This window comes from Onthophagus taurus, chromosome 2 (assembly GCF_036711975.1).
Source record: "Onthophagus taurus isolate NC chromosome 2, IU_Otau_3.0, whole genome shotgun sequence".
NCBI classification, from domain to species: Eukaryota; Metazoa; Arthropoda; class Insecta; order Coleoptera; family Scarabaeidae; genus Onthophagus; species Onthophagus taurus.
In genome coordinates, this window is record NC_091967.1 from 5,558,493 (window position 1) to 5,569,576 (window position 11,084).

At 31.2% G+C, this 11,084-nt stretch overlaps 5 protein-coding genes across 6 annotated transcripts; all 5 read left to right on the forward strand.

Moving 5' to 3' along the window:
• Positions 1 to 15: 15 nt before the first annotated feature.
• On the forward strand, positions 16 to 642 carry LOC111427222 (zinc finger HIT domain-containing protein 3). The gene is made up of 3 exons (XM_023062237.2): positions 16 to 152; positions 208 to 362; positions 418 to 642. Exons 1-3 carry the CDS (start codon positions 85 to 87, stop codon positions 588 to 590), a joined length of 396 nt encoding a protein of 131 aa, XP_022918005.2. The 5' UTR covers positions 16 to 84; the 3' UTR covers positions 591 to 642.
• An 82-nt stretch (positions 643 to 724) lies between these two features.
• Positions 725 to 4,100, forward strand: LOC111427218 (uncharacterized). Its single transcript, XM_023062234.2, has 7 exons — positions 725 to 1,704; positions 1,761 to 1,971; positions 2,042 to 2,172; positions 2,239 to 2,443; positions 2,493 to 2,678; positions 2,740 to 2,883; positions 3,460 to 4,100. Exons 1-7 carry the CDS (start codon positions 1,507 to 1,509, stop codon positions 4,071 to 4,073), a joined length of 1,689 nt encoding a protein of 562 aa, XP_022918002.2. The 5' UTR covers positions 725 to 1,506; the 3' UTR covers positions 4,074 to 4,100.
• A 90-nt stretch (positions 4,101 to 4,190) lies between these two features.
• Positions 4,191 to 6,338, forward strand: LOC111427432 (uncharacterized). Its single transcript, XM_023062574.2, has 7 exons — positions 4,191 to 4,386; positions 4,443 to 4,650; positions 4,710 to 4,843; positions 4,899 to 5,124; positions 5,184 to 5,369; positions 5,420 to 5,563; positions 5,622 to 6,338. The coding sequence occupies exons 1-7, from the start codon at positions 4,216 to 4,218 to the stop codon at positions 6,248 to 6,250; spliced, it is 1,698 nt and encodes a 565-aa protein (XP_022918342.2). The 5' UTR covers positions 4,191 to 4,215; the 3' UTR covers positions 6,251 to 6,338.
• A 73-nt stretch (positions 6,339 to 6,411) lies between these two features.
• LOC111427429 (uncharacterized) lies at positions 6,412 to 9,018 on the forward strand. Of its 2 annotated transcripts, XM_023062572.2 has the most exons (5): positions 6,629 to 6,721; positions 6,843 to 7,075; positions 7,126 to 7,336; positions 7,398 to 7,751; positions 7,805 to 9,018. In XM_023062572.2, the coding sequence occupies exons 3-5, from the start codon at positions 7,285 to 7,287 to the stop codon at positions 8,761 to 8,763; spliced, it is 1,365 nt and encodes a 454-aa protein (XP_022918340.2). In that variant the 5' UTR covers positions 6,629 to 6,721; positions 6,843 to 7,075; positions 7,126 to 7,284; the 3' UTR covers positions 8,764 to 9,018. The 2 variants fall into 2 exon arrangements, with proteins under 2 accessions (XP_022918339.2, XP_022918340.2); XM_023062571.2 differs by lacking the exon at positions 6,843 to 7,075 and having other exon boundaries at positions 6,412 to 6,721.
• Positions 9,019 to 9,054: 36 nt separating this feature from the next.
• LOC111427428 (uncharacterized) lies at positions 9,055 to 11,081 on the forward strand. The gene is made up of 4 exons (XM_023062570.2): positions 9,055 to 9,330; positions 9,383 to 9,593; positions 9,663 to 10,022; positions 10,076 to 11,081. Exons 1-4 carry the CDS (start codon positions 9,145 to 9,147, stop codon positions 11,038 to 11,040), a joined length of 1,722 nt encoding a protein of 573 aa, XP_022918338.2. The 5' UTR covers positions 9,055 to 9,144; the 3' UTR covers positions 11,041 to 11,081.
• Positions 11,082 to 11,084: the final 3 nt, after the last annotated feature.

The window sequence follows — 11,084 nt, forward strand, 5'->3', positions numbered from 1 at the left end:
TATGCAACCCAAATAACACCGATGTGTGTCAAACGTCGTTTAGATTTTTGAGGTTAAAAATATGATAAAGTAATTTTATTGAAAATGAAAAAAAATTGTGGTTTATGTGATAATGAAGGAAAATATAAGTGTCCCGTTTGTGTTATTGAATAGTTGGTCTTTTTTAATTAATCATCAAATTTTGTTATTTATACGAATAAATTTTAGTTGTTCCTTGAATTGCTTTAAACAACATAAAGAGAATCAATGTAATCCCCACACAAAAGTGATAGAAAATAGTGTACAAGAAGATAAAACTAATCTCAAAGAGAACGAATTTTTTACCCAAGATACTGTACCTGCAGAAAAACTTCAATTATTAGGCAAGTACAAGTTCTTGATAAGAATATATTACATACAACAACACAATTCTTTTAGGACATGATAAAAATGTGCAAGCGCTGCTTCAAAATAGACACTTAAGAGATTTTCTAAAAGAAATTGATCAATCTTCTAATCCTGAGCAGATCATGCAAAAAGCTATGATGGAACCAATTTTTGTTGAATTTGTTGATGCATGTTTATTAGTTGTTGATAATCCTAAACAATAGTTGTAGATATTTAGACTGTACACAATGAAATAAAAATATTCAATATCTCGAATTTTTGCTGTTCCATATCTTGCCACTCAATATTTATGTGTGATATATTAGCACTAATTGATATAAATAGATTATATACAAAGTCTCCCAAGTGAAGACCAAGAATTAAAATATTAAATATCTCGAATTTTTGCTGCTCCATATCTTGCCACTCAACCTTTATGAGTGATATATTAGCACTAATTGATATAAATAGATTATATACAAAGTCTTCCAAGTGAAGACCAAGAATAAAAATATTCAATATCTCGAATTTTTGCTGTTCCATATCTTGCCACTCAATATTTATGTGTGATATATTAGCACTAATTGATATAAATAGATGATATACAAAGTCTTCCAAGTGAAGATCAAGAATTAAAATCGTCTTAATATTGTTGGAAAATACAAAAAAATGTTTGTTTGTATAGGAAAGTTTAAGCCTTGAAAATTATGCTCACAATATTTACAGACCATAAAGTGTTATCAATAATATCTCATCAAATAAATAATTTTGTATTCATAAAGATACATCTGGTAATAGAGTTCAAAGTCTAAGGTGCAGCGATAAAAATTCCGTCTGATTAAGAACATCTCAAATAACTAGCTTAATATTTTTATATTATACAAGTCTCTTCTAATGATGTAATTTCTTTATGATAAACAGTTAAAATGTTAATAAATTAAAAGTTTATTGCAAATACTTTTAAATTTTTTCTTTATCAATGCTTGTCCCAAACGAAACGTTATCTAAAAAACGATTCGTTTTTTCATCTCGATGTCGTCCAGTTAAATGACATCAGTTTTCAAACGAAACATAGCTTAGTCGATTGAGTAGGCTTGACGAGTCTGGATTTTACCCAACTAATAAAACACCAGTATCATCATGTCGGTGCTAAATAATATAATCAAAATTAACAAATTATATTCGCGTAATTCAGGGGTTTTGAGAACGTATCTTAGATATTCTAGCTCTCAAAGTGAATTTTTAAGATCTCCTTTTCCCGATCTTAATATTCCGGATGTTAATATTGTGGATTATGTTATGCAGGATTTTGGGAGATGGCCCAATAAAATTGCTTTGGTAAGAAAAATATTTATTATATATCTCTATATTATTAGAAGTATTGTATATTTTAGGAATGTGGTATAACAGGAAGAAAATATACATTCGACGATGTACGAATAAAATCAAACAAATTTGGAATGGCTTTGAAAGAAATTTTAAAACTTAAAAAAGGCGACGCTTTAGCTTTAGTTTTACCGAATGTCCCAGAATATGGGCTTTGCGTGTTTGGTGCTATGAAAATGGGAATTACTATAACAACAGTTAATCCAATATACACCCCAGGTAATCTTATTAATTCCAATTTATTACTTTTATCAAAATCATTTAAAAGTTTTTTAATATATCTTTCTAGCTGAGGTTGAAAGACAATTTATTGATTCAGACACAAAAGCAGTGGTGACATTAGGAATGTTTATTCCACTTGTTAAAGCAGCCACAGCAAAAATTAATAAGAATATCCCTATAATTGCTATAAAAAGTGATGTGAGTTTTTAATTAAAATTGAAAGAAAAGTTGGTGTTTAATTTTTATTAATTTTTATTTTGTTAGCCAAATGAACAATTTCCTGAAGGTACAATTATATTTAATGATTTATTGGGGGCAAATGCTAATTGCAAAGAAGATCCAATTTTTGGGGATGAAATTGCGGTTATCCCTTATTCAAGCGGGACAACTGGTTTGCCAAAAGGAGTAGAATTAACCAATAACAATTTAGTAGCAAACGTTACTCAATATAATTACGACGCCGAACCAGGTAAATTAACACAAAGAAAAATCGCATTGTTAATTAATCATTTTTTCAGAAAGAGAACACGATATTTTACCAAGCGTTCTCCCGATGTTTCACATTTACGGTTTTACAAATCAAATTTTGGGATCTTTGCAGAAAGGAATCAAATTGGTTACTCTTCCGAAATTTACACCCGAACTTTATTTATCAACGATTGTAAAGCAAAAAGTAACAGCACTCATGCTGGTACCACCAATTGGTATTATTCAAAAACATTTTTATAAAAGTCCCTTTTTTTCTAATTAGGTTTAATGTTTTAGTTTTATTTTTAAATTCTCATCCAGCCGTTAAACGAGAGCATTTACAACATCTTCGATGCATCGTTTGTGGAGGGGCACCATTAAGTGCAAATGATGAAGCTAAATTTAAAGAAAAAGTGGGAAAAAATATACCAATATTGCAAGGTAAAGAGTTAATAATAAATAATTTGAGTCTTACAGCTGGAAGAAAAAAATATCTAAGAACTTGAGAGTATTATTTCTTTTTATAACGCTTATTTATATTTAGCTTTACATTTCTTTGCTTAAATTAAAAAAAAACTTATCACAAATGGGGCCGTTACCCTCAATCGATAAACTAAGTAAAAATCGAAGGATTGGCTAAAATAGTTTAATTTTTGCAATAATTAATATTAAAATTCAAAATCCCCTCTATAAAAGCTTTGGTGACGTTTACGATGTTTTCGCGTAAGATCAAGAAGACACAAACGTGCATCGTTCGGATCTCTTCTTCTAGCGCATAAGATTCTCGTGGCATCTCGCTCATACACCTTTTATGGATTTTTATTTCAACCAACCGCGTGCGAAACGACGGTGACGTCACCAAAGTTTTTTTTTTTCAAATTTTCAATATCTTTTTTTGGAAAAACTAAAGCCCAGTTTGAAAAATACAAAATTATAGAAATCTTCAATTTTGCTAAACTATCGAATAAGTCAATAAAAAAAATGTGTAACTTAAATGTTAAATGTTATTTTTTTTAGGTTATGGTCTCACAGAAACATCACCACTAGTTCTAACTGTTCCAGAAGGAAAAGAAAAAGATGGTGGAATGGGTTATGTTGTTAATAACACTATAGTAAAAGTTGTTTCAATAGATGATCCCGATTGTAAACATTTAAGTCCTAATAATGTTGGAGAATTACTTGTGAAAGGACCCCAAGTAATGAAAGGGTACCATAATAAACCTAAAGAAACAGAAGAAGCATTTTGGAATGGTTTCTTAAGAACGGGAGATTTAGTTCGTTACGATGAAGATGGAATGTTTTATATTTGCGATAGAATTAAAGAATTGATTAAAGTGAAAGGTTTCCAAGTTCCTCCTGCAGAATTGGAGGAAGTTATTAGAAGATATCCCGGTGTTGGAGAAGCCGCTGTTATAGGAGTTCCGCACGAGAGATATGGAGAAGCACCTAAAGCTTATATAGTTCAGAAACAAGGAAGTAAAATTGATGTTGATAAATTGGTGGAGTTTGTTAACGCAAATGTGGCACCATATAAACAACTTTCTGGTGGAGTTTCCATTGTAGATAATATTCCCAAGAATCCATCCGGAAAAATATTGAGGAGACAATTAAAAATTTTATATGAAAAATAAAATATAATAAAAATTTTAATAAAATTACTTGCAATATTTATTAATATAGGCCACCTAATAAACAATAATGCTTGATGTTAAGGCTGACGATGAATTCAGGAAAACTTTGAGATATCGCGAAAAGTATTATTTTCAGTGTAAAATGGCGCTTTCCAAAGTAACAAGGGCTTTTTACAAAACTTTTGCAAAAAGATGTTTAAGTACTAAATCTGATTTCATCAAATCCTCTCTACCAGATGTGGATATTCCAAGAATTAGTTTGGTTGAGTATGTTATGAAAGATTTTGGAAAGTGGGGAAATAAAGTGGCTGTGGTAAGTATTGTAAACAAATAAATAACTCCAGATGATAAACAAAAAACATATTTTAGGAATGTGCAGAAACTGGAAATAAATATACTTATAATGATATTCAAACTAAATCCTTTCAATTAGCCAAATCGCTTAAAAATATAAAATTACAACAAAATGATGTGATAGCCTTAATTCTACCCAACATTCCTGAGTTTCCTATATCCATCTTAGGTTCAATGTTGGCAGGGTTAAGAATAACCACAGTTAATCCATCTTATACCTCAAGTAATTTAATCCTTTTTGTATCCAACAATATGTTATAACAAGAATATTTGTGTTTTTAGCGGAAATTCAGCGACAACTTTTAGATGCTGATGCAAAAGCTATTATAACTTTTGGAAGTGTTGTTGAAAATATTCAAAATGCGGTCAAGACCACAACAAAGAGAACTATACCAATTATTACAATTAAGTCTTCAGTAAGTACAATAAGAGTAAGTCTAATCTATAAAAGTAAGTAATTTGTATACTTAGGCTAATGAGGCTTTACCAAACAATACCATATCATTTTCTGATTTATTAACTGGTAACACAAAAGGTTTTTCTGAAAATTTATTGGGTTTTGATGACATTGTAGTAATGCCTTATTCAAGTGGTACAACCGGTTTACCAAAAGGCGTTGAATTGACCAATATGAATTTGGTATCAAATATTACTCAATTTCTTTCGCCTGCATATGGATATTTAGAGGAAGCTAGTGGTAGGTACATTCATTATCCTTGCGTTACATTAATTATTAGGTTCATTTTAAAATTATAGAAACTCATCAGGATGTTCTTCCCGCCATTTTACCAATTTATCATATTTATGGATTCACTTTACAAACTTTAGCATTATTGATGAAAGGGTGCAAAATTGTTACATTATCAAAATTCACCCCAGAATTGTATTTAAAGTCCATTGTTAATCACAAAGCAAATATTTTAATGGTAGCACCTCCAGTTGGTAATTACAAGTAATAATAATAAGGAGATTTTATGAAACTTTCTTTTTAGTAATGTTCTTAAATTCTCATCCTTCTGTCAAAAAAGAACATCTTCAACATATACGTTCTATAATGTGTGGAGCTGCTCCATTAGGTGCCAGTGATGAGAATAAAATTCGTGATAAAGTCGGTCATAAATTAAGCATATATCAAGGTAGAATAAAATCATTATTAAGCTTAAATTATAGAGGTTAAAGAAAAAAAAAATTTAGGTTTAGGATTAACTGAAACTTCTCCTGCAATTATAATGATCCCAGCCCATCGTGAAGGTACAGTTCACGGAAGTATCGGCCACCCATTTCCTAACACAACTGTAAAAGTGGTTGCTTTAGAAGACAATAATTTAAAACATCTTGGACCAAATGAAACCGGTGAATTATTAGTTAAAGGTCCACAAGTTATGGCTGGATATCATAACAACCCCAAAGAAACTTCGGCAGCTTTTATTGATGGCTGGTTTCGCACCGGAGATATGGTTAAATACAATGAAGATGAAATGTTTTTTGTTGCTGATAGGATTAAAGAGTTAATAAAGGTGAAAGGGTATCAAGTTGCTCCAGCTGAGTTGGAAGAAACTATACGTAGTTTTGAAGGAGTTGCTGAAGCCGCTGTAATTGGTGTTCCGCATCCTAAATTTGGTGAAGCCCCGAGAGCGTATATTATGCCTAAACAAGGTGTGAAAATTGATTTGAAAAAATTAAATGATTATGTTAAAGCAAATTTGGCTTCGTATAAACAACTGGAAGGTGGAGCGGTGATCGTGGATATGATTCCGAAAAATCCATCAGGAAAAATTATGAGGAGGCAACTCAAGTTAAGATTTGAAGAAAATGGATTTTAAATAAACACATTTTTAAGTATTTTTGATATTATAATAAAAGCATCTTTTATACTCCTAACGTATTAAATAAAACTGTATAATTTAATAATCAATTCTTTATTTAAAACACATAAATATCAACTCATTAAAATTCACAATCGGGAATGATCGTGTGTATTTGTATTAGCGGATGACATTGAAGGCCTTATCAGCATTTGCGTTGTAGATCGAATAGTTGAGCGGACGGACTGGTTTTTATAAGTATGTATGTTTAACAGGTTTCTGGGTGTATAAGATTTTATAAGTATGATGCAAGTACAACGTGTAATTTTAAAGATAAGACGAACATCACGTGAGGTTTATAGACAATGCTACAACGCGAGTGATAATTGTATGCGATCGGATTTTGAAAATATTGTCGTTCCAGACGATGTTAATTTCGTTGAATATTCGTGGAGAAATTTTAAATATTTTCCAAACCGTATAGCAACGGTAGGTGTTTTTGTTTTTTGTGATCGTATAGGCTTCGATATATCAAAATATATTAAATAATAATTTCATAAGTTGAGATAATCGTCATTTCTTTTCGAATATTCTTTTTTAATACATCCAGAGACGAAGGAGTGTTATTGGATATCCTTGATTTAAGATGGCCCCATAATAAGAAGAAATCTATTGGTAATAAGTCGCGGCTTTGTGTCGGCTAGTTTATATCTCCGCGTCTGTATATCAATTTTTCAAATGATAAGTACAAGATTACACAAAGATAGGTTAAGACTGCCATATTGCTTTATAGCTAAAGTCACCTTAAGTTCTTCGGTTGGTCCCCAGTCTTCTTAATCCTCAGTATTGTTCGAATAATATGTCATTATACAATTTATAATAAAATGTTTTAGGAATGCGCACAAACTGGTAGAAAATACACATTTGATGATTTACGCAAAAAATCAGAAAACTTAGCTTTTACTCTTCAAAATAATTTGAAACTTCAACGTGGTGACACAGTTGCGTTATTATTACCGAATGTCCCAGAGTACCCAATATGCATTTATGGTATGATTTTAAGTGGTTTACGAATGACCACTATAAACCCTACTTATACGGCTGGTAGATTTTATTTTTCTTCTAAATATTTTGTAATTTTTTTAAAATTTTGTGTATTTTTTAGAGGAGATTGCGCGTCAATTAGAAGATTCAGAATCTAAAGTAATTATAACGTTAAATGATTATTACAAAACGTGTATACAAGCTATTGATTTGATTAAAAAGCGGTTGGATGTGTTTATAATAAAAACTTCAAATGGAGAATCAATTCCTGATAAGACTATAGATTTTCATGATTTCATTAATTGTAAGAATGAGTTTAAAGAACCTAATTTAAAGAATGAAGATGTTGTTTTTCCTCCGTACTCAAGTGGAACTACAGGTTTACCAAAAGGAGTTATGACTACAGCAAAGAATTTAATGTCAGTTATGTGCCAAGTAGATACAAATGATGTTAGATTTTATGTACCAACAACGGGTAATCAAGAGATATTTTCCATAATTTTTATACCTTACCTAGCATTTTTTTAGAAACTCATCAAGATGTTATTCCACAAATATTACCAATGTTTCACATATACGGATACGCTATATGTACGATTTCTACGTTACAAAGCGGAGTTAAACTAGTTACAATTCCAAAATTTACTTCGGAATTTTATCTTGAATGTTTAGATAAGCATAAACCAACGATATTAGGGCTTGTTCCACCTTTAGTGTTGTTTCTACATTCTCATGAAGCGGTAAAACCAAAACATTTCGACAAGTTGCGTATTATAACAAGTGGAGCTGCTCCTTTAGGAAAATCGGATGAGGATAAATTTAGAGAAAAAGTTGGAAAACCGGTTAATATTATGCAAGGTTACGGATTAACTGAAACATCAGGACTTGCGTTGAGTACACCATCATCAAAAGAAGGAAAATATCCAGGAACAATGGGACATCCAATTCCAAATTGTAAAGTTAAAGTTGTAAATCCCGAAGATAAAACTTTGAAACATTTAAATCCTAACGAAGTAGGAGAACTATTGATAAAAGGACCACAAGTTATGAAAAGTTATCATAAACGACCAGAAGAAAACAAAAACAGTTTCGTAAACGGTTGGTTTCGAACAGGTGATTTGGTTCGTTACGACGAAAATAAAATGTTTTATATCGTTGATCGCATAAAAGAACTTATTAAAGTTAAAGGATTACAAGTAGCCCCCGCTGAATTAGAGGAGGTTATAAGAGGTTTTCCGGATGTTGCTGAAGCAGGAGTTATTGGAATTCCTCACAAATTTTCCGGCGAAGTCCCGAGAGCTTATGTTGTTCCAAAAGTTGGTCGGAAAATTAATTTGATTGAATTAGAGGAGTATGTTCGAAAAAAAGTTGCTCCCCATAAAAAATTAGCTGGGGGTATTGCTGTAATTGATAGTATTCCAAAAACTGCTTCTGGAAAGATATTGAAAAAACAATTAGTGTTAAGATACCAAAAAGAACAAAAATAAAACTAATTCCTTTAATTTTAACACTTAAAAAATAATTTAATGTAGTATATTTATAGTATTTTTATTCGGTTATTATCAGTATAATAAATATATAGGAGATATGAATTTATATGATAACGGAATTTCTAATTATAGGCAAAAAATGATCGTTGTTTGTAAATTTATTGGACGTCATTTATATATTTTGAAGATTATCATAGAACTTTTCCTTTTACGCATGTTTTAGAGATAGTTTACATTAAAATGATAATTTTATTCGTGTTTTTTTTTACCTCCTTGCGATAAGAAATGGTGTAAAGGTGGGGATAACATTTTCAAATATTAGTTCGTGGTAGTCGGCAATAACAGAGTTAGTTAACGTTCTAATTTAAATCGAACGCCATGTCGCTTCTAAAACGCGCGGTAACTAAAAACTCTCAATTTTTGTTTACGGTGTTATATAGAAGATTATATGGTGCCCAACATGATTATCTCACATCATCGTTACCAGATGTTGATATTCCTAGCACAAATTTTATCGAATACGCTTTAAAAGACTTTCATTTATTTCCAAATCACATTGCAACGGTAATAAATATAAGAATAAATCTGGGAGAGATTTTAATAATTGAGATTTTAGGAATGTGCAATCACCGGGAGAAAGTATACTTTCGATGATTTAAGAAAAAAGGCGGTAAATTTAAGTAAATCTTTAAAGAAATATTTAAAATTAGAACAACAAGATACCGTAGCGGTATTGTTACCAAATTTACCTGAGTATCCAATTTGTATGTATGGATTACCTATGGCTGGAATACAGATAACGACAATAAATCCAATGTACACAGCAGGTAATAAACGGTAAATATTATTAAATCGTCAATTTATTATGTATACACTTTATCTATTATAATTTTCAGAAGAGATTCAACGTCAGTTAACCGATTCTAACGCTAAAGCTATTGTTACATTAAATGAAAATTACACTACGGTCATTAAAGCATTTGAATTAATGCAAAAGAAGATTCCTATTATTATAATTAAGACAATAGTTGCAGAATCAATTCCTTCAGGATCTGTGGATTTTCATGAACTAGTAAATCACAAAGTAGAAGGTGTTGATACTAAACCGTTAGAAAATTCAGATACATTTTTTTTACCTTATTCAAGTGGAACTACAGGATTGCCGAAGGGAGTTATGCTTACTGGCAACAACATTATGGCTTGTTTTAGCCTAATGAACGCTCCAGAGGTTAAATTTTTTAGACATGCAATATTAGGTCAGCATTAATTCCCAAGTTATTACATTATTTATTAATTTGATGCATTATAGACGGCGAACAAGAAATTTTACCCATTGTATTACCAATGTACCACATTTATGGATTTTCCATCGCCACTTTAGTACTTCTTCAAAGTGGAGCTAAAATTATAACAATACCAAAATTCACGCCGGATATCTTCCTTAATTGTTTAAAAAAACATTTTCCTACATTACTCATGTTAGTCCCACCTTTAATTATCTTTTTGCATTCTCATGAGGCGGTGAAACGAGAATACTTTAAAAATTTACGATCTGTGGTATGTGGAGCTGCTCCTCTTTCAAAGATGGATGAGGACAAATTAAGGGAACGAGTTGGACATCGGTTTAAAATGTTGCAAGGTTTTGGGATGACTGAAACGACAAGCATAGTTTTGGCAACTCCCGATTCTAAGGAAGGTAAATTTCCTGGAAGTATGGGACATCTCCTTCCAAATACAATATTAAAATTAGTAAAACCAGATGATCCCGAATTAAAACAATTAGGACCAAATACTGTTGGGGAAATGTTAGTAAAGGGACCTCAAATCATGAAAGGATACTTTAACCGACCGGAAGATGATAAAAACAGTTTTGTTGATGGTTGGTTTCGTACCGGAGATTTAGCCACCTACAACGAAGACCAATTCTTTTACATCGTAGATAGAATAAAAGAATTGATAAAAGTAAAAGGGTATCAAGTGGCACCTGCTGAACTCGAAGAGGTAATAAGAACTTTCCCTGGGGTTCTTGAAGCAGGCGTGATTGGAATTCCACATAGATATTATGGAGAAATACCAAGAGCGTATGTTGTACCAAAAATAGGATGTAAAATCGACAAAGTTAAATTAGAAGCATATGTTAAAGAAAAAGTTGCTCCTCACAAAAAATTACTGGGAGGAATTGCAATCGTGGAAAATCTTCCGAAGAGTGCAGCGGGGAAACTGTTGAGAAGACAATTAAAACTACAATATCAAGACGAACTTGCCAAAAAGTAATTTAAACTAAAAATTCTTTATAATAAATTTTAGAAATCTTATTC